General features: G+C 34.4%; 2 protein-coding genes across 2 annotated transcripts in view; one reads left to right on the top strand and one right to left on the bottom strand.

Annotated features, from left to right (window-relative positions):
- The first annotated feature begins 3,255 nt into the window (after positions 1–3,255).
- On the top strand, positions 3,256–19,188 carry LOC136041736 (uncharacterized). Its single transcript, XM_065726490.1, has 2 exons — positions 3,256–3,371; positions 14,432–19,188. The coding sequence occupies exon 2, from the start codon at positions 16,151–16,153 to the stop codon at positions 18,113–18,115; it is 1,965 nt and encodes a 654-aa protein (XP_065582562.1). The 5' UTR covers positions 3,256–3,371; positions 14,432–16,150; the 3' UTR covers positions 18,116–19,188.
- Positions 19,143–21,337, bottom strand: part of LOC136041737 (xylulose kinase-like) — a 114,634-nt gene continuing 112,439 nt past the window's right edge. Inside the window, exon 15 of the mRNA XM_065726491.1 lies at positions 19,143–19,441. Coding sequence (XP_065582563.1) covers positions 19,226–19,441 — 216 coding nt within the window. The 3' untranslated portion in view covers positions 19,143–19,225. The remainder of the gene's footprint in view (positions 19,442–21,337) is intronic.

Genomic DNA, 21,337 nt, shown 5'->3' with positions numbered 1-21,337 from the left:
AATTCCACATTTTTGTAGATAGGAGCTTGTAACTTCTACAGTAGGGTTCACTGATACGCTGAATCTGATGGTGTGATTTTCGTTAAGATTCTATGACTTTTAGGGGGTGTTTCCCATAGTTTCTAAAATAAGGCAAATTTTCTCAGGCTTGTAACTTTTGATGGGTAAGACTAAACTTGATGAAACTTATATATTTGAAATCAGCATTAAAATGCAATTCTTTTGATGTAGCTATTGGTATCAAAATTCCATTTTTTGAGTTTTGGTTACTATTGAGCCGGGTTTCTCCTTACTACAGTTTGTTACCACAAACTGTTTGATTTGATACTCCTTTCACTAACTTCAACAAACATTTTCGACTTTTTATTTATAGGGCCCCCTCCTCTTTCCCTATTTGACCTAAGTTCAATGAAAAAAACTTTAAAAGCCTTAGCCTTTTTGACCTAGGGTCATAGTCTCAGAATCTCAATCAAACAGATGGATAGAGAAATAGAAATTGCAATGTCTGTGTTATCTATAGTTAACACGTTTGATCCCAGAAAAGATTTAACAAATTTTATCATTGTCACATCAAATTTAACATGCTGATGAGCCTGATATTTGCCTTGTAGTGTCCTTTTTCAAATAATATTTATCAAAAATAAAAAAAAGTTTTATTTTTGCTGTTTAAGATGTTTATGACTTTACAGAATGTTATATTTGAGTATGGGTGTGTGCTAGGATTAACAATGCTTATGACAGCAAAGGTCCTTCCATTTGTGGCACCACAGAGTGTTGAATCCCTGACCCTAAACTCCTGAGTCAACTGTCATATTTGACATATGTGAAAAAATGTATTTAATTTTTTTTTTTCGCTCCTAAAGGTGTAGTTGAAAGTAGTCAGAGCCTTGGGGTGTGAATCCCCTTATTTGTCCTGTTGGAAGGAGGCTAGTACTGTACTTCAATTTTCATAGTTTCTTGTTAATCTTATAATCTCAACTTTTGCAATTTTCTTGTTTCTTTACCACTTCAATGGTATTCTATGAACCTGTTCTTGTTCTTTGTAATATGCCTTTACTTTATTTGGGATATATGTAGGCTTCTCTTTGATACTCTACAATAGCATCCTTATTTAGATCATGTTGCATGTAGCTTTTTCTAAATGTTGTCTAGTCTCTTAAGTCCCTTATACCTGATGCTTTCCCTAGTGTTTTTAGTTGGTAAAAAAAAAATCCAAAGAAAGTTCCCATTGAAAAGAGCCCAAAAGTGAGATTGAATTTATCAAAGCTTGGAGGTTTGCCCCTTCAGTCTGTTGAAAGAAAACAGATTCATAATTGAAGCTTTGTTCATTTCAATCTTAATAGTGACCTACATTTGTGACAATTCATTAAATGATTGTAAAGGGATACTTCTATTTATTTATTTGTCTTGTTTGAATTTCAAATGATTTTTTTTAATTCTTTAAATTGATATACATTCCTTACAAATAAATTAGTTGCACCACAGTTCCATTTGCAAGTTTTGACCTACTTTGTAACCCTTGGTCTCAAAATTGCATATAAATTTATTGAAGCTAGGGAACATAGAACTCCTGTCTGTTTGAAGAAAAGGGATGGATGTAAGTTGGTTTAATTACGCTAAAGTCCTAGGGCCATTGCAATTAAAATAAAACAATAAAGATTAACTATAAAATACTTGACATTACATAAGCATAACAGTCACAAAGAAAATCCATTCACAAAATTAATTTTACTTTTGTGCTCAGTTGCCAACCTGAGCAATTGCCTAAATTTTTAAACCTTGCAAAACCTTCACCAGCCATCTCTCATGACCCACACTCTTGTCTACATCAACAATTCATTGAAAAGGAACAACAACCCTACTGCCATTTCTTAATTTGTATTTATGTTTAATAAGTTTAAAAGTAGGCTTATATGGCTAAGTCAGAAGCCCAGTAAAAGACAAGGTGATCCTTTAGCCAGGAAGCTAGGGGCCAGCGATCCTGTGCTTTTGCATGCCCTTCCTGCTTACTGTCCCCACATTTCTTTAGGTAACTTTTTAAAGTTGGGCCAATTCTAGCTGAGCTATCAGAGTCACATCACTGATCCCTGTCCCAAACCAAATAATCTAGTAGTACTAGGAATTAAACCTGTGCCCTTTGGACAAAGGATTCTCAAGCTAGAGAGCCAGCCACTTAGGAAGGAACACAAATGTGACCACAGAACAACAATTGTTTGAGAAAAGAAAATATTTAAAAAAAAACTCAAGTCATAGTTGCTGCCCATAAACAATATGCATTTTATTTAGACAAATTAAATTTAAGACAAGTATCAACAAAACTCCATCAGGAATTGTATTTACTTAAGATACAATAAGCAATATGAAAGCTTAGTTTTGTGATATTCTGGTCTTGAAATAGTACAAATAAGAAAAATTATATGTTCTATTTGTTTTCCACAAGCTCATTTGAGACTACAATGTGCCCATGGTGCACTTATAATCTCTCTAAAATGCTTTTAACAGAAGGATTTGTAAAGACAATTGTTCTGATCAGCAAGAAAAGTACTAACATAATTCTCTAAACTTGGAACTTTTTAAGACAACTTTTTAGCAAAGCAAATGCAAAACAAAAGAATTCAGCTAAAAGTGGTAAAATATAAGACAAATCTAATTGGTCTAAATAACCAAGGACTATAAACACAACTGCTTTCTAATCTCAATTCTTTGTGTTTCTGATTCTTAGCAGCAGCTTTGTAATGGAAAATCTCAGTTCTATTAGCCTACTAGATATGGTCTAGATGGTTCTGGAGACATTGACATTTTATTTTCTCTAGATATATTTAGTGCAGCAGTGTATATGCACTATGTTCCAAATCTAATGATCACCCAATTTGCATGACCACTAGATTTCAAAGGCCAGAGAGAATTCAATCCTTGAATTTAGTGATGACCTTTGATCTTGATTGCCATCATAAGAAAGTCATGGGCCTTACTTATTGTTAGACATAGGCCTACCAAAGACTATAGTAAATGCTAGATATACCCAGTGTCTGACCTAAGCTATCCAAAATCAAAGTCTTGACAATTATGCATACATTATCTGCAAGCAAAAATATTGCTCCTCCATCAGACAGAGCAAAAGAATGTCCTGTACTTTAATTTGCAGTAATAGCAAAGTGATTATGAGCTACATGGAAGCTATTTTCAATCTGATGGTTGATTTCTGTTTCTTCCCCTACTACTGAGTTGCTGTTGAGTAGGGATTTGAGCTTCAAAGAACAAATGACGAAAACAGTTTTCGGACTGAGTATTCAGAATTAACCCTGCATCCAGATGCAGCATTCTTTTTGAAATAAGATTTAGGACACGATCTAAGTCAATAAAATAAATTGGTAAGGCTCGTTTTAAAGAAAATTTAACTGTTATATTTGTTTTTGAGTGGGATCAAAATGCAGAGTTTATTTGGGAAAATTCGCTTTAGCCTAGTTATGTTGATAAATTCCCAGACGATTTCATTACTTTCATAGGGACATGGTGAATGTACTAGGCCTATATAATGGCCTGTATGGAGTTTTCTTGAATAATTTAGCTGGGACGGAATTGAATAGGCCTACTAACTTGATCCCTTTATTTAACCTATGTGGTTTCATTATTCAATATCCTAGTTTTTATTTTAGTGAAATCACATTTTGAGCCCATGAAGAGGTAAAACAGCTCAAAACAGCCCATATCAACCATAAGTTAAAAAATATGCAGAACTTTATAAAAAGAACCAGAAACCCCCCAAAGGAATAACACTTGTAATTTATGATGTTATTTTGAGGTGTTTCAGGTTCTTTTTAAAATTCTTGCAAATTGGCTTTCAAAATCTATTTTAGGTAAAATTCTAGCTATCTTGGAAAGGGGTTATGAAAATAAAACTTTTGGGGATAGGTCTACAGGCTAAAGTATATCCTGGGAAGGTATTTTAAAGTACCTGCCTTTGTAAAACTCTAATTAATTGACTTCTTGCTATATCTGAAAGGGTTTAGATAAGGAAACTGAAACTTTCAGGAATGAATCTACAGACTAAAGTATGTCCCAGGAAGGTATTTTGAAGCAGCAACCTCCATGCCTTCTCCTTGAGGGCCCCAACCTTTGATGACCTTTAAAAATATGTGTGTTATAAAAGTGAAACCTTACAAAATAGATCTTCTGCTTAATTGAAGTACAACAAAATTGTTTTCAGCTTCACAATTTTGCTCAATTCCATTTTATAAGGTTTTAAGGATATGCAAATACATTTGCTAACTTATGAAAAAAAAACATTGATATGGCTCAAAATTCTACTCAAATAACAGGAATTGCATTTTCAGAGCTAAAGGCAGAGAAAAAGCAACTGGTAACTGAAAACTAAGGTAAAATGTTGTTTTGTCAAAATTTCAATAGGTATAGACCTGTCACATAGGCAAATTTCAGGGCCCTCTAGAGGCAGAAGGAGTGGAGATGGGTACTTTAAAATATGTTCTCAGGACATACTTTAGCCTGTAGACCCATCCCTGAAAGTTTTTATTTGGTTCTCTTTCTTTGGTTCTGAAAATGCAATAGATGTTATTTAAGTAGAATTCTGAGCCATATCAATGTTGTTTGTTTTTTTTTAATTTAGGAAATGTATTTGCATATCTTTTAAACCTTATAAATTGGAATTGAGCAAAGTTTTGAAGCTGAAAAAAAAAAATTGTACTTCATTCTAGCAGAAGATCAATTTTGAAAGGTTTCATTTTTATAACACACATATTTTTAAAGGTCATTAGAGGTCAGTACCCTTTAGATAGAGTGAGAGTAGAGGTAGGTACTTCAAAATACCTTCCCAGGACATACTTTAGTCTGTAGACCCATCCCTCAAAGTATCATTTTCCCTACCTAAACCCTTTATGAGATAGCAAGAAGTCACTAAACTAAAATTTTACCCTATTTTATTATATAGGTTAAGGAAAACAATAATTAATATTCCTGACTCAGCACCAAATAAAAAAATTTTCTCACTAGACAGTTTCTTTTATAAATATGTTTCTATATTTTGGTTACAATAGAGGATTTTATTGGTAAATATTTCACAGTTCATATAGTTGACTTACAAAGGAAGTGAATATACCACTTGATGCCTTTTTTATGTTCTTTATGAATATAGTAATTGCTTCTATTGCAAATTCAAATTTAAGTACTTTTTGACCTAACATAAGTATAAATAATTTTGGTGCTGAGAAAATGTAGATTATTTTTGTTGAAAACAACCAAAAATACATACTTTAAATGAAAATTCAGTGTCAAGGAAGAAGAAAATGTCATAAATACCAAAATACAATTTAATCATCCAATTTAATTGTAGAAAATCAGTGCTTTTGGACAAAAAAAAAGATTTTTAGTGAAATAGTAAGCTTAAGACCAATGTTTTAAAATTTGAGACCAATGTTTTAAGTTTTTTTATACTCCTTATTTGGTCATGTTCAAGAGCTCAACAAGTGTCTAAATTTGAGTTTGCAATAGAAGCAATTATTATATTCATAAAGAACATAAAAACAGGCATCAAGTGGTATGTCCAATTTATTGGTAAGTCTGTTATATGAACTGTGAATTATTTACCATTTTATCTTCTGGGGCACTGTTAAGGGCTGTAAATATGAGTTCCCACCGAAGCAATTATTGAACTATGAATAAGAATAAAAAAAATGCTTCAAGTGATGCATTTACTTTCAACCTATCAAAGTTATGTTGTCAGCAAATAATGTGCTGGAAAATATATATTGAGCCCTCAAAGGGTTCACAGAAGGCAAATCAGACCATCTTATTTTGAAACAACACCAACATGTTATCAACAGCAGTTTAGGACTTGAAAAGTGGCTAATAACTCATTAGTCTATTAATCAATTAGTCAAAATGTATCTACTCCAAAGGCAAATGTGTGTAACACTACAGTTCTATAACAAGTGGATTTTAAAAAAATGTCAAACATTTACCCAGCGTCTATAGAAAAGGGTACATTTTCTGAGTGAGAATAGAAAATTTAAGTGACCGTGTGATACAAACAGAAGAAGATGTCAAAAATTATCAGTATGTTATTGTATACAAATGTAAATTCTTCATAAATGTGAAGAAAATTTTGAGCATCAGCTCATTTTTCATTTTTATTTTTTGAAAGGTATAGATTTTAAATTGGTAAAAAAAATTGTGAAATTAAAACAAATAACAATATTCATTATTTCTTTTTCTCAGTTAATTTTTAGATTTAATTTTCACTTATGCTTGCTGGTGAATAAATTGTTTGATTAATCAAAACACAATACAACTAAAATGCACAATATAACAATTGAAACTACCAACCATCTAGAACTGTGCTTTTCTTCTTGTGCTGTGGCAGTTATTTTTGTACAGTTAAAAACTTCAACAGCAGCTTGACATTTTAAAGATTAGAAACCTAAAAATTCAGTTTTGTGTAAATTTGAAGTATTTGAAATAATCTCAGCATTCTCGTATTCAAAAATTAATTAATTTTCCACCAATTTCACAAGTAAGAAACTTCTTCAGCTGTTCTGCAACCAAGTCAGATCTTGAGTATTGCAATCCTCTAAGATTAGTGTCTTCATAGCTACTGTTATTGAGGATTTTTGTGAGTTTAGATACTATTTGAGTATTGAGTTTATATAGTGATTTATGTCACTGATAAGAGTTTACCCAAAACTCTTACCAGTGACAAATCTACTAATTCACGAGGTGCACTTAGATCTTGAAGTTTGTAATCTATTATTGTTATTTCTTCTTCTTCTTCTCTTGTTTCTGTCTTATCATTTAAAATTGCTAGTGTCTTCTGTTTAGACACAGAAAATGTACCCTTTTCTACTGATGCCAAGAAAACATTTGACATTATTTTGAAAATCAATTTTGTAGAATTGTATTGCTATAAGCAGGTGCTATTGAACTGTATCACTTTTAAATTATTGATTTACAATTAATATTGTGTTTTTAACAACTTTTCAAACCCTTTAGTAGTGTTGATAACTTTGTTGTGTGTTTATAAAAATAAGATACCTTTGGGCCCCCTTTAAGGGCTCAAAATGTGATTTCCTTCAGAAATCATTATTGAATAATGAAAGAGGATAAAAAAGGCATCGGGGGATGTATTCAATTTTATACTGTCTAAATTATGTTACAAATTCCTAATTTATCCCTTTTTTTACTGCTCTTTAAACTTTTCTTTAACTCACTAACGCACCCTTCCTTTGATGGTCCCAGATATATTCCCAGAATATACACGTAACTAAAAGAAAGTGCTAAAAACAATAAAATTACTACTTTGTACCACACAGAGTGTTTCTATTAATCACATTAGTATGCTTTCTTCTACTGTTATCCAGTTAAATAAAAGTTAATCAGCAGGTCTATTGAAATTGTGTGATTTGCACAAGTTAAAATTCAAGAAACTTATTTTAGTAAAGAAGATATAATGCATCAGAAAATGATAATCGACAAAGAAATAGCCTTTATTAGGACCACAAATAACCCATTAGGTTGGTGCATTGTCAGGGTGACAGCTAGCCTATTATGTTGAAAAGAAGTATCAAATAAGAAATCTAACAGTACTAATCTATTTTCCATTAAAATGTTTCTTTTTGCAGAGCTAAAAAACTAGAACTTTGCCAGTTGTGGTCCATTAATGGGCTTAAGGTGGATTTCCAAGTGAAACAATTATTATATTTGGCATCACTGTACAATTGGGGATGTTGAGAAGTTAACATTATAAAATTATGAAAACAACTTTGAAAATCCTAAAAAAACTTGTATCATTCCCTAAAGCATAACATTTTACTTACCCCCCTCGCCTCTCTCCTACTGTACAAATATAAAGCTCTAATTATATATTCTCTATTCTTTTTTCTATCTCTTGATTACATCACTCAATTTTCAAATATATTGTCAAAGAATCTAGTGGTGCTATTTTGATTTTATTAGCCCAGTTTGCTTCAGATATGGTCAACCACAACAAATTTAACTTAATTCCTGGTACTACTAGAGAATTATGGCTCTTTTTTAGGAAACACAATAATAATAAAAATAAAAGTACAATTTAATTCCCTTACTTACACTCTTTCCAATTGTAATGGTGACTACAAAGAAAATGCACTCAACCCCTCTTAATGGTGCCGGATATACCCTGAATAATATACTTCTCTATTATTCTTCATTGCTTGATTTGTTGCATTTCTTGGCTAACAATTATTTGCATTCTTGACATGCCAAGATCATCATCTCATCACAAAAGAATTGAGATCAGTTGGATAAATGTATATTTTAAGATATGGACAACAATGGAATGAAATATGAAAATGCAATTAATAGAAACCTGGTGTAGTACAAAGTAAGAATTTAGTGTTTTTTATGTTAGTTTCATATATAGCCTAGGGCAGTATTTGACACCAGTAGGGGGAGGGAGGAAGAGTACATTATCAGGCTAGCAATCATTGTATTTTGAGAAAAGTGTTGATTTGCAAGTCAAATTGTTCTGCTCACTTTTTTATTATAAGGTTTCCATCAGAAAAAGGATGCATTAAACTATTTTTAAACATACCACTCAATACACTTTTTAGCATTACTTCAAAGTATGTTAATTGCTACCCTAGCAAATTATAATTTGAACCCTTAAAGGTATTCTTAAAGAAACAAGTTGATCTTTTTTGCTTGTAGAGCTAAGGTGAAATATTCAATTGGATTCAAAATCTAATGCTAGGTTGATATTTCAAATCGTCTGCTACAAACAAGTATATTTTTAACAATCAAATATAATAAACTTTCAATCTTTTAAATCTGTCAAGTCTGTCAGTTTTGACCTTGTCAATAGTTAACATGTTGGGATGCAGATAGAACAAATTGTAAATTGTGTCAATTTGTCAAAATATTTGACTTGGGTAATGAGTCAAATTACACACTGTTTTCAAGCCACAGATTGAAAAGAGACAATATAAATGAAATTGATTCTGTGCTCTTTGCAAATATAGTTATCACTGCTCTCATAACTGCACCCCAGTTCTGCACAGTGGGAGCAGATATAGACATTGGCTCTGTGCAAATATACACTAAATTATTTTTTTTTTTCAAATTAGCCTTATGGACCATTTACTAATAAGGAATAAACAAAAAAAATAATGCAAACCCACAGAATCAGCAAAATTTTATTAGTAAAACAATTTTGGCCTTGAGAAGACAAAAGACTACCAAATAAAATTCTGAGATTGCCAAATCATTTATTGAAAAACTATCAGTTAATCCTCCAAGTTTCAGTAGCCATAATACAGTGCAGTGGCCTATTTGTTCCCAAATGTGTGATGTTTGTACAAAATAAATGGCAAAAATGGACAAAGGTTTAAAAACCATTTAACTTGTTTAATTTATATTATGCCTCATGGAATTATGTAAACTTATGAGTAATTATATATGGCTATTAAGGAGGGGAACAGGTTGATCTTCTTGTAGCTACGAGGGGGGGGGGGTATGCCAAGGGCCTCAAATGTGTTTCATAATACCAAAAATTTTTAACATTCAGTGAGCTTTCAAGTAAATATAGTGTTCTTTTCGGGATGGGGGGGTATAGACATTAATCTGATGGATGCTTTGAATGTAATATATACTTTTTGCAGTTAGTTTGGCCTTAAGACTCTTTCTGGTCTTTGAGTTTCTGGTATTTTTCCCCATCTTACATTCCAAAATGTTTCCAAAGTCACTGTAAATGCACAAAGAAAAGCCCTACTCTTTGTCCTGTTGTTTCAATCTGTGACATGCATAGGAAATATTTTATACCTTGATTTATTGAGCAGTACAATGCAAGCAGGTAGGAGGCAATGACCAGCTGTCTCTGTTTTTTTTTCTTGACTCTCCTTAGAGGTACAGAAAGTAAAAGTTAGTTGTTATGCTATTTTGCCTGAATATTAGACAGAAGACTCTGCAATATCACAGTATTTTATGTAGTTATTGACTTTGTTATTTTTAATCCTTATATTTATTTGATGATAATACAAATTTCGCCACTTGAGCTTGTGAATAGTTTTGTAAAATAAATTGTTCTTTGATTGAATCTCTAATCTGCTTTTGTTCCAAGAGATATTTTTGGACCAAGACTGTAATATGGGTGATATTTCCTCTCTTATTATAGACGTATATTTCCTGTATAACATACAAGATTGCATTCTAATGCTCACCAGCCCAAAAGCAAAGGAGATGTTTGGCAAAAAGATTTTAAGGAGGGCTGGGGGAGGGCTACAAGGAACTTTTTTTATATCAAGATTTAAATGAAAAGGTTTCTTGTTTTCTTATTTATATATTTTTTCAAGACTCTCTGTGTCAGTGTCAATATTTCAGATCTCATTTCCCCTCTTAAGAAGTATTGAAGTAGTGTTCTTTCAGGTATTTTTTTTTTCATTCTACTGGCATTGTTGGACATATGTTAGACTTGAATGTAAACATGCAGGATTCAAAGGAGACTGTGGTAGCCTTCCTTATATTTACAGAGCATCGGATCAAATAGTAGTAACAAACTATGGAAAGAGCAACCCTAACTTATAGAAATCAAAATCCTAATAAAACATGGTTTTAATTACAATATACAGAATAGAAAAGTATGTTATTTATGTTGACTCCATATATACTTCTACTACTGCTAAGAACTCACCACAGCACAAAGCTGTCCAAGGCCAAGACAGCTATACATACTCCTTGTCCATTGCAATCTATTCAAAGCCTCTCTTTTTACGACCTCCTAGGAAGTTCCCATTTCCCTTAAATCTTTCTTTATGACATCCTCCCACACCAACTGTGGACAACCAGCTTTCCATTTATCTCTAGACACTTTGCCAAATAGGACACTCTTCAGCAATCTCTTATCCTTCATATGCAGAATGTAGCCCTAGCCATCTCAACCTTTCTCTCATTCTAACCCTAAAAAGCGGGACAGCCTGTTGTTTGAAATAATGTCTGTCAGGTAGGTACCCAGAACATTCTGTAGGCAATTTCTCTGGAAAACATCTAGCAGATATTCATCTGATTTTTGGAGCGCCCATGCCTCAGAACCATATTTGACCATTGTCATCATTGTAGCTTCCAATATTCTAATCTTGGTTTGCAGACTTACCTACCTATTCTTCCAAACCTTTTCAACTTTGAAGAAACACCCTAAGCCTTTGCTATTCTATTTTTAACGTCTCCACTGCTTTCAGCGTCTTTACTCATAATACTACCAAGGTAAGTGAAGCTGTCCACCTGATCAGTCTTTTCATTACCTTTTCATCTTCACCTATTTTTATGGCAACTTAGTCTTCTCAACATTGATTTTCAGACCTATTCTACCAAACTGAACTTGTAAAAGCTCTAAAAAGTCATTCATTTTGCTCACACTTTCATCTAGGATGCTTAAATGATGAAAATAATCTAAGTCAAGGAATGTTTTACTTCCCCATTTGATTCAATGTTATTCTGTTGTATTTGCTGTGCTCCTTAGAACAACGTCCATCAAAATGGTCAGCAGATACGTTTTTAATATTGCAAAATCTGCAATGTGGGATCAAACCTGCTGAATTGTGAATTTTGGAAGGAAAAGGCTTTGAAAGTTAGACTAGTTAAACCAGTACAGGTTCTTTGACACACTTCTGAGTACAGTTTTGAGGAAAACAGAAAAAATTCAGTTTATTTTATTGCTGTACGAGTATCTGACTACCAAAAGGGAAAGTGTCTCTCTGGGGGATTAGCCTCACACTCTGATGTTGCCCAAAATCCCTGTATGGCTCAGAATTTGTTGGAAGTAAGTAGGAATGCCATGAGAATCAATTTCATTCAAATGTAGCAATGAAGGGCAAATGTCAATATCAAACTTATTTTTATAGGGAGACTCTACAAGCTCGAGACTAGATTTCAATTTTAAATAAGTTACTCGTCTTTTAGATTTTGACCTTGGGAATAAGTTGTTTATTACTTGTTCAAGGGCCATATCTTGTAGCATTGATTTTTGGCAACATACACTAATTATCTAACAATCTTCCACCAATAACTAAATTTAAGCAAAAGACTCAATTCCCTGTTGAGACTTAACTATTCCTTTTGCCTTACTTATTGACTCGTTTCTGCTGCTGGATGTGGGCTGGCATAGAGAATAATGTCTGCTTCCTCCATCCACTTAAGTCCATGACCAGTATTTGTGTTTTGCTCTGTCTGATGTTTGCCATCGCCAGGAACACGGGCTGGCTGTTGGATTATAGCTTTTTGGTTGACCCTGGGGCTACTACTAATTGGTTTTGGTAAGGTTGTAGTCATAGATCATTTTTGCGGGTAGATTTGGAGACATTTGCAGTAGGTGTCTAAACCATTGTAAGGTGCAGTCAGATGCTTGGGTTGAAACCCAAGACTGCTTAGTGAGCTGCAACAGGTTCTCATTGCTGATGAAATTGAACCATCATAGACCATCAATTGTCCTCAGGTTCTTTGGCTGGAATATGTCAATTGCCCTGAGGGTTGTGGGTGATCCTTGCCATATCTTAGCAAGATATTAGCACCCATGTACATTATTACAGCCAAGACTAAGCAGATGAATCTGTGAACCCAGTTTTAATTGCTTTGTAATGGTTTTCCAGTATCTACTTTAACTGCTTAAAGCTTCTAAGTCTTCTAGTTGCATTTGATCAAAACTTTACAGGAAGTAATTTATTCTTTGAATCATTTCTAACTTCTGGTGCTGTATTTTCAATTTTGGGTGAAGGAAAATTTGTTTTGTGGAAAAGAACTAGTGACGGTACTAAAAGGATTAAAAAATAATACGGTTCCAGGTGCTGATAGTGTTGTAAACGAGTTTCTCAAATATGGTGGTTCTGAGGTGAGAAATAAGTTACTGAAGATTATGAATATGATTTTTGAAAAAGGGAAGTACCTAACGATTTTAGGAAAATCTTAATTGTGGTATGTGTGGTAATTATCAAGGCACTAGTCTGGTCTCTGTAGTTACCAAATTACTTAGTAATATGATACTTTTTAGATTGAGAGATGCTGTAGACAAAGTTTTAAGAGAAGAACTGTGTGGTTTTAGAAAAGATAGAGGATGTTTTGACCAAATTTTCACTCTTAGGTTAATAATTGAGAAGTGCCTGATTTGTCAAACAGATTTGGTCCTTAGTTTTATAGAGTATGAGCAAGTGTTCAATTCTGTTGATATAAGAGCTTTAGCAAAGGTCATATCCTTGTATGGTATACCAGACAAATACATTAAAGTTATTAATGCTATGTGTGAGAATTACACTGCTGCGGTTAAGGGAGGAAATGAGGTTAGCAGCTGGTTTTGTATTAAATCAGGAGTTAAGTAGGGTTGTGTTTTACCCCCTTTTATATAGATCATTTTGATGGACTTTGTCTTAAGGAGAACAGGAAAGGCAATGGGAACTACAGAATCAAATGGGTTCGGAAAACTCTCCTTGACTTAGATTATGCTGATGATTTAAACATCCTAGGTGAAGTCAGGATACTAGAATTGATTTGAAGATTAATGTTAACAACACTAAGTCACGAAGGCTAGGAATAAGTGAAGATGTGAGGAAACGTTGGGTAACAGAAAGATTGATCAGGTGGGCAGCTTCACTTACATTGGTAGTATTATTAGTAAAGATGGTAGGAGCAGTTGAGATGTTAATAGTAGAATAGCCAAGGCTCAGGGTGTTTGTTCACAGTTAAAAAAAAGTTTGGAAGAATAGTAAGATAAGTCTGCAAACGAAGATTAGAATATTGGAAGCTATGGTGATGACAGTGGCCAATATGGCTCTGAAGCATGGGCGCTCTGAAAAGTGGATGAAGGTTTGCCTGATTTTTTCCAGAGAAATTACCAACTGATCGTTCAAGGTACCTGGCTGACTGACCGTATTTCAAGCAGTAGGCTGTAAGGAAAACGTGGTTCAATTCTGCTTTCTAGGGCTATAATGAAAGAAAGGCTGATATGGCTAGGGCACATTGTGAAGCTGAAGGATGACAGATTGCCGAAGATTGTCCTTCTTGGCGAATCGTCTAGGGCTCAGCAGAAAGCAGATCGTCCTCGTTTGGGATGGGAGGATGTCATGAAGGAATATTTAAAGGAAATGGGAATTTCCTGGGAGGATGTAAAGAGGGTGGCATGAATAGATTGGGACGGAGAAGGAGCGTACGTAGCAGTGTTAGCCTCAGGCGGCTTGGGGCTGCAGTGAGTTGTTAGTAGGAGTAGTAGTAGTATTAAGATTTATAAAAAGATATGAATAGGTTTTTGTAACCAGCATTTATTACTTACTTTATGTTTTGGCAAAGATATAAATTACTGTTGATAATGTCCATACTAGCACAGTTCCTTTTTTATCAACTGGCTCAAATGTTGAATCATATTTGCTACGCTACGCTTGTGCTTATATTATGCTTTACTTTGCAGATTGTTGTAACCTGGGTTTCTAATATACTGCTTAACAATTGACGAGACGGAAATTTCTACATGGTGTCAGAAAATGGAATCCACTGTCCCATACCCTGAACTCAATTGGGAAGCAGACAACCTCAAGGAAGCTTGGAATAGATTCAAAAGACATGCAACACTCATGTTTGCAGGCCCCTTGAGTGGAAAGACAGAGACTGTTCAATGTGCATATTTACTAATATGGCTTGGTGAGAAAGGACGGGACATCTTCAGCACTTGGTCTCTCACCGAGGCTGAAAAAAACCGTATTGCAGTGTATACGCAAAAGTTCGATGAATACTTTAGTCCATCTGCAAATCCAATCTTCTCACGTTATGTTTTCCACAAACGGGATCAGAACGACATTGAAACTGTGGAACAGTATGTGACAGATCTAAAACTTTTGGTTCGTGATTGCGAGTACAGTGCTGCAATCCGTGATGAAATGGTACGAGATAGACTTATCTGTGGAGTTAAGTCACCAAAGATACGTGAAAAACTACTGCAGATGGGTCCAACACTAACTCTTCCCCAAGCAATCACTACTGCTCGAGCCCACACAGAAACCCAGGCACAACTAAAGTCGATGTCAACAGCAGCGACATACTATCCATCCAAAATAATAATCCCTGACTACGTATATACAAAAGAGTACCAACAACAAAAAATGTGATATGCAAACATTTTAATCATAATCGTTGTAAATTTAGTAAGCAGTGCAAATTTTTACATATATGTCGTAATTTTATTTCAGGTAGTTGTGGTTCCGTTAAGTGCAGTTTTGACCATGTGAAGCTTTGTCCAGTTTTAGCTTGTAATATCAAATATTGTAGTTCTGCCCATGCACCAAAAGTAAATGATGTTAATTCTCCTCCCTGGGGCCCTGTTCCAGTGTCCCTGTCCAAAGATAAAAATTGTAAGAGCCACTCATCTCCCTTCCGCCGTCCTTTTTTAGTGCACCGCACTCAAGCAAAAATTTCTCATCAAAGTTCATCAGGCACAGCTCAAAAATTGACAAACCCTTCCCGATCTCGAACTCTCCTCTCTTATCCTTTGCTACCTCCTCCCCCTCCCCGCACACAGAAGTCCTATTTTCTCCCCCCTCACAGTATGCTGCCCTGTACCCTCCCTACTCTGCCACAAACCAACAATTTCTTGACGGACATGAATCACTACTCCCAACCAGGCCCCCTTTCCCAGCACTTTACGAAACCCCACCCCCAGTCCATTCGTTTTATCCCTCGTGCCTACCCTGTCAACGTGACTCAGGTCTGAGACTTTTTAATTGTCTTACAATGAATCCTAATTGTTCTCCTCGTGCTTCATCCATATCATTGCCCGTCCCCCCCACCCCCAAATCCCCAAGATAAATCCTTTTCTTACTCTAATAATTCATCTTTCGATGTTGACCCTAATAGTCATCCCATAAAAGTCAAATGTGCTCCCTTGGTCCCCTGTTCTGACTACATTAATCTGGCCCCCGCTAAGAATCCCACCACGCCCCCTGTACCCATTTGTAATTTAAATAAAGTTAAGTGTAAAAATGGTACCTTTGCAGGTCGTTTTAAATTTTCCACACTTTTGTTAAGCAACGCTGAAAGTCTTGATTTTGACAAACTTAATGAATTAGACTCCTTTTCTAAAATATATAGATCAGACATAATCGCTATTACTGAAGTACACGCTCAAAATACACACATGTTAAAAATGAATAATTTCACCCAGTTTATTAAACTCAGACCCGAAACCCACCCTCTGGGTAAGAAAGGGGGTGGAATTCTTTTCTTTGTCCGTAATGATTTTTATCCTTCAGAAATATTAGTTCCTTGTCTTACTCCCTTTGATGAAATTTTGTGGGTTTGTGTTCGACCTAAAGTCTTACCACGTCCTTTCAACTTGATTGTCCTGTGTTGTTTTTACTACTCTCCTGGGCAGAGAGCGACTGAAAAAATTAATTTTATTGAAAAATTGCATGGTAGTGCCGACTATGTACTATCTAAATACCCAAATGCTGGAATTTTCCTCTTAGGTGATGTAAATGAATTAAAACTTGAGTCTACATGTAATACTTTTAGTCTAAAACAAATTGTAAAAGTCCCTACTACCAAAGGCAATTCTACTCTTGATTTAATATGCACCAATATGTCAAATTTCTACAGACCTGTCACCATTCTTCCCCCTCTCGGAGGTAGTTACCACTTTAGCCTACTCCTATCTCCACTAGCTACAATTAAACATTCCTTTACTATTACTGAAACCGTCTTTAGACCTCTAATTGACTCAGGACTCTACAATTTTGGCTCTTGGATCACTAGTGAAAATTGGTCCCTTGTGTACCAAACAAATGATGTCGACTTCAAGGCTTTGTCCCTCCAAAGTTTATTGAGGAATAATTATGAAGCCCATTTTCCGGTGAAAAAAAATAAAATATGCTCTACCGATAAACCTTACATTACTGCGACTTTTAAAAAACTAATAAGGAAAAAAATCAATTTGTTCAAGCAAGGACATATCTCACAGGCTAATGATCTAAGAAAGTTCCTGAAGAGAAAATTGAGAAAGGCAGTTTCTGGGTATTACAATAGTAAGGTTAAGGATTTGTATTCTAACAAACCCAAACAATGGTACAGGAAAATCAAAGAGATTTGCGGAAAAAACCCTGTTGAAGTTAATTTTCATCTCCCTGAGCCCCCTTCCAAGATAGCCAACGATTTGAACCTGCATCTTGCGTCCATAGTTGAAAGTCTCCCCCCTTTCACTGGCTCAGGTCAAACTATTCCTCCCTCCACCTCTTTCCCCCAAATTTCTCCCTCTGATATTATAAATAAAATCCAAAAGCTCAAAAAATCAAGTACTTGCCCATTAGACATCCCAATTGACTTGATTAAAGCCTTTTCAGACACAATTGCTGGACCTTTATCTGATATTTTTAACCAAATTACAAAATCTGGTAAATTCCCAAGTTGCTGGAAACTTGGTTTTATAACACCCATCCCAAAGAAATCTTCCAGTCTGACTATAACCAACATGCGTCCTATTACACTCACTCCAGTTTTTTCTAAGCTTTACGAAGGGTTCCTTTGTGACTGGCTTAAAATTAAAATTATACCACGCATTGACATCCGACAGTTTGGTAATTTAAGAAAAACCTCCACCACCCATTACCTTGTACACTTGATTCACACGATCCTAAGTGAACTAGAGAAACCAAATGATTGGCTAAACCTGGTTTTAGTCGATTTCCAAAAAGCGTTTGACTTAGTTGACCACACTATCCTAATTCGTTTACTACATGATAACTTTGAAATTGACCCACTCTTAGTAAATATTGTTATATCGTTCCTTTCAGACAGATCACAAGTTGTAAAATACAAAAATACCTTCTCTAACCCCCTCCCTAGGTACTGTGGAATACCTCAAGGAACCTTATTGGGACCACTATTATTTCTTGTCATGATTAACGAAATTGGCAAGGAGTTCCCCCAACGATGGAAATATGTTGATGACTTGTCGATCCTTGAAGTATGTCATAGGAATATTAAAAGTGACCCCATTGAAATCCTAACCCAATGTTCGAATGAATCCAAGAATCTAAATATGACAGTAAATCCCACTAAATCACAGATAATGACAATCAACATCCGATCCCAAGCGAAATGCTAGTGAAACATGTTAAGCTTCTTGGTGTCACAATTTCTAATGATCTTAAGTGGGAAACACATGTATCCAACATTGTTAAACAAGCAAATGTTTCACTATCCATTTTTAAGCTACTAAACAAATTTAATTGTCCTAAGATACATTCCCTCCGTGTTTACTTATCCTTTATCAGACCGTTATTGGAATATACATGTCCGGTCTGGCATTCGCAACTTTCAAATGAACTTAGTGACAAAATCGAGTCGGTCCAAAAGCGTTCGCTCAGGATCATTTACAAAGAAGGCAAAATTCCATACTCCTTCCTCCTTAAAGCTGCGCGCATTACCACCTTAAAAGAAAGGAGGGAAAAAATTTGCCTGCTTTTCGCTAAATCAGTCATTTCCAATCCCCGCACTGAGGACTTACTCCCTGATTTTCACAATCCCATTAGACTCCGACTCCCCCGGTCAGCCTCCTTAGCAATCCCAACTTACTCTCCGATTCATGCTGTTACAGAAAGGTTTCGCAAAAGTTTTATACCATTTATTCTGAAACACCTTAATAATAATTCGTGATCATGTAATTGCCAAATTCCCCTTTTTACTGCAATGTTTTTGTAATTTAATTGTTAAGTTTATCTTTGATGATTTATTCTTTGATGAATTTGCTTTATCTTTGATGATTTTGCTTTTTTAATTCCTTTTAATTTTAAGTGTTTGACTTAATGTACTATTTTGATTTTTTTCTTAGCTTTTAGTGACATATAAAGCGAATTCGGCTCTTTAGAGCTTGTGATAGTTCTTTTGCAAATAAATCTTATCTTATCTTATGTAGCTAGTACATATATATATATATATATATATATATATATATATATATATATATATATATATATATATATATATATATATATTGCTATATAAATATAAATTTTTGTCTATTCTTATGCGCTTTTTAATGGGTAGGGGAGTTCATGGCCTTAGTGTACGTTTCTACCACAATATTTTACCAAGTTCAAACTTCCTAGACAGTAAATGAAATTATGGAAGTGTCTGAATAAAAGTCGTTTTAATCCGTTCAAAAATATGTTCATTTAATAAAAACAAGGAACTCAAAGTGTTTTATGGCTTTCTTTCATTTGTACCAGTAACGGTAACCAGCGCCGTAACTGTAGCCATAAGGTCTTCCATAATAGCCAAAACTATATGCTCCATAAACTCCACTGTAGCCAAGTGCAGCACCAAAGACATAGCCAAAAGTAGGTAAGCATGCTGCGCTTCCTCTAAGGTCTGTTTCTTTATTTTCTTCTGTTGGTGCAGCAAAGGCTGTTGCAAAGAGAGCAAGGAAAACCTAAAAAAAAAAAAATTGAGATGCTTTAATTGAAGATAACACTGAAAAGGCACAAAAAAATATGGAAAAGCGATAGTTTTCATCACATATTTTTGAAGTATAAGTACCAGAAAGAATTCATTGTAGGTGTGTATGGCTGGTTAATCTTTGTTAGGGGGTAGCCTACAAAAAAAAAATTGGGCAAAAATTTAATTAAATTAGATACATTCCTTATTCTGGTGGCCGATTATAGACTTATGGCACCTGGTGTGCCCCTTTACATAGGCCAATGTGTTGAATATATGATAATAAAATTAAAATGCTATATTACATTAAGAGTACAAGAAAAGAGTAACATGAAATCTTTAACAGTTCTTGATATTCGTGGATTTACACAGTAACCTGACTTAAGAGAAAGGAATTTTTCTCAGTGGTAAAAATCAACATGGAGGTAATGCAATTTAAATCTAGTTGGGAGTCCTTCAGAAAAATTTTAAGGGATGCTCCTATCCTTTCCTTAACTAGTTATGGGTCCTAATTCTCTTAAAATGTATACAAAGATATTTGGCTATTTAGGAGTGTAATATTTTGGAAAACTAGACAAAATATAAAATTTTCTTTTATCAAAATTTGAAAGTAATTTGGTTGGATTGCTAGTATATAATTTCCAAGAGTTAAAAGGACAATTGAACTTGTTCCTAGACCTCCTTAGATTTTTCTATCCCTGCCCATGCTTTGCATTCATTTTTGAGTTTTGATTCAAAAATACTTTGAGGTTTTTCATTAATAAGAGTAAAAAAAAACCTTTTTTTAGGTTTTGAAAACTACAATATCCCCTCTAAGTTTTGTAAATGTTTCTCCAAAGAGAATTACATCCAAGCAAACAACAATTCTTTCATTCTATAATCAAACAGTACATACTTTTGTCATATTTGGCAATAAGGATTTGGAGTCCTAACCCCATAGAATGTACCAGGATTTTCGATCGTAAAAGACATGCAATTAACAAACATATAATGAAAAAGCAATTAGTATTTAAAATTGCTTCAATTATTTATGTATCGTCAATCATATACCGTCACTGATATATGCCACGGTTTATTTCCCTCCAAGAGGACCATACCGGCAACATCTAGTGGAATATCTCCAACAAAGTTGCGACCTCATCAGAACTAAATACCCATATGCTGGAATCTTTCTTTGCGGGGACTTCATACATGAAATTCGTTTTTTTTTTTTCGCTGAGTTGCAAAACAAGGCTCCCACTTTTAGGAACGCCGTAGAGTAGTAACAGCAGTTTTTGATTTATCTTTATTTTAAAATAGGTTATAAAAGATCAAACAGTTCGTGGTAACGAACTGTAGTAAGGAGTGACCCGGCTCAATAGTAACCAAAACTCTAAAAAATTGACTCTGAAGTTTGACTCTTTGCCACAATTCTACTTTTTAACACAATTAAAAGCTTTAGCGTAAAGAGCGAGGGATTGCGGAGGGGACAACCCATTTTATATACGGAGTAATTTCTGTCCGTTTTAAGTTTTAATGTCGCTCCTTACTTTCAGCTAAAAAAAATAGTTTTTTTTATTTAATCTTAAATAGCGAGATAGGGATTTTATTGTGTTTAGTATTTCGCCTGTTTAACACAATGCTTCGAGAATGAAAGGGTTCATTTACGCATATTTTTGCTAAACAATATTTCAAGTCAGATTTTTTTAAAGACAAGGTGAATAAAACACTCGTAGTTAAAAACAACCTATAATTGTTGTCTTCTGATGAGTTTTCAATAAACCACCAGTTAAACTATAAGATATGATCCGAATCCTCTCGTATTTAGAAGTATTTCTGCTTGTTTTATGTTTGTCGTTAAAATGTTAATATCAAAAGATATGCTTTATTGCCCTCATTTCTTTCTGTTTTC

This window comes from Artemia franciscana, unplaced genomic scaffold, assembly GCF_032884065.1.
Source record: "Artemia franciscana unplaced genomic scaffold, ASM3288406v1 PGA_scaffold_36, whole genome shotgun sequence".
Taxonomy (NCBI): Eukaryota; Metazoa; Arthropoda; class Branchiopoda; order Anostraca; family Artemiidae; genus Artemia; species Artemia franciscana.
The sequence above is the reverse complement of the archived record's forward strand: the minus strand, read 5'-3'. Positions and strand labels throughout refer to the sequence as shown.

Coding starts and splice junctions, on each gene's coding strand:
- LOC136041736 (XM_065726490.1), top strand. CDS start 16,151: ATGTTAAAAATGAATAATTTCACCCAGTTTATTAAACTCAGACCCGAA.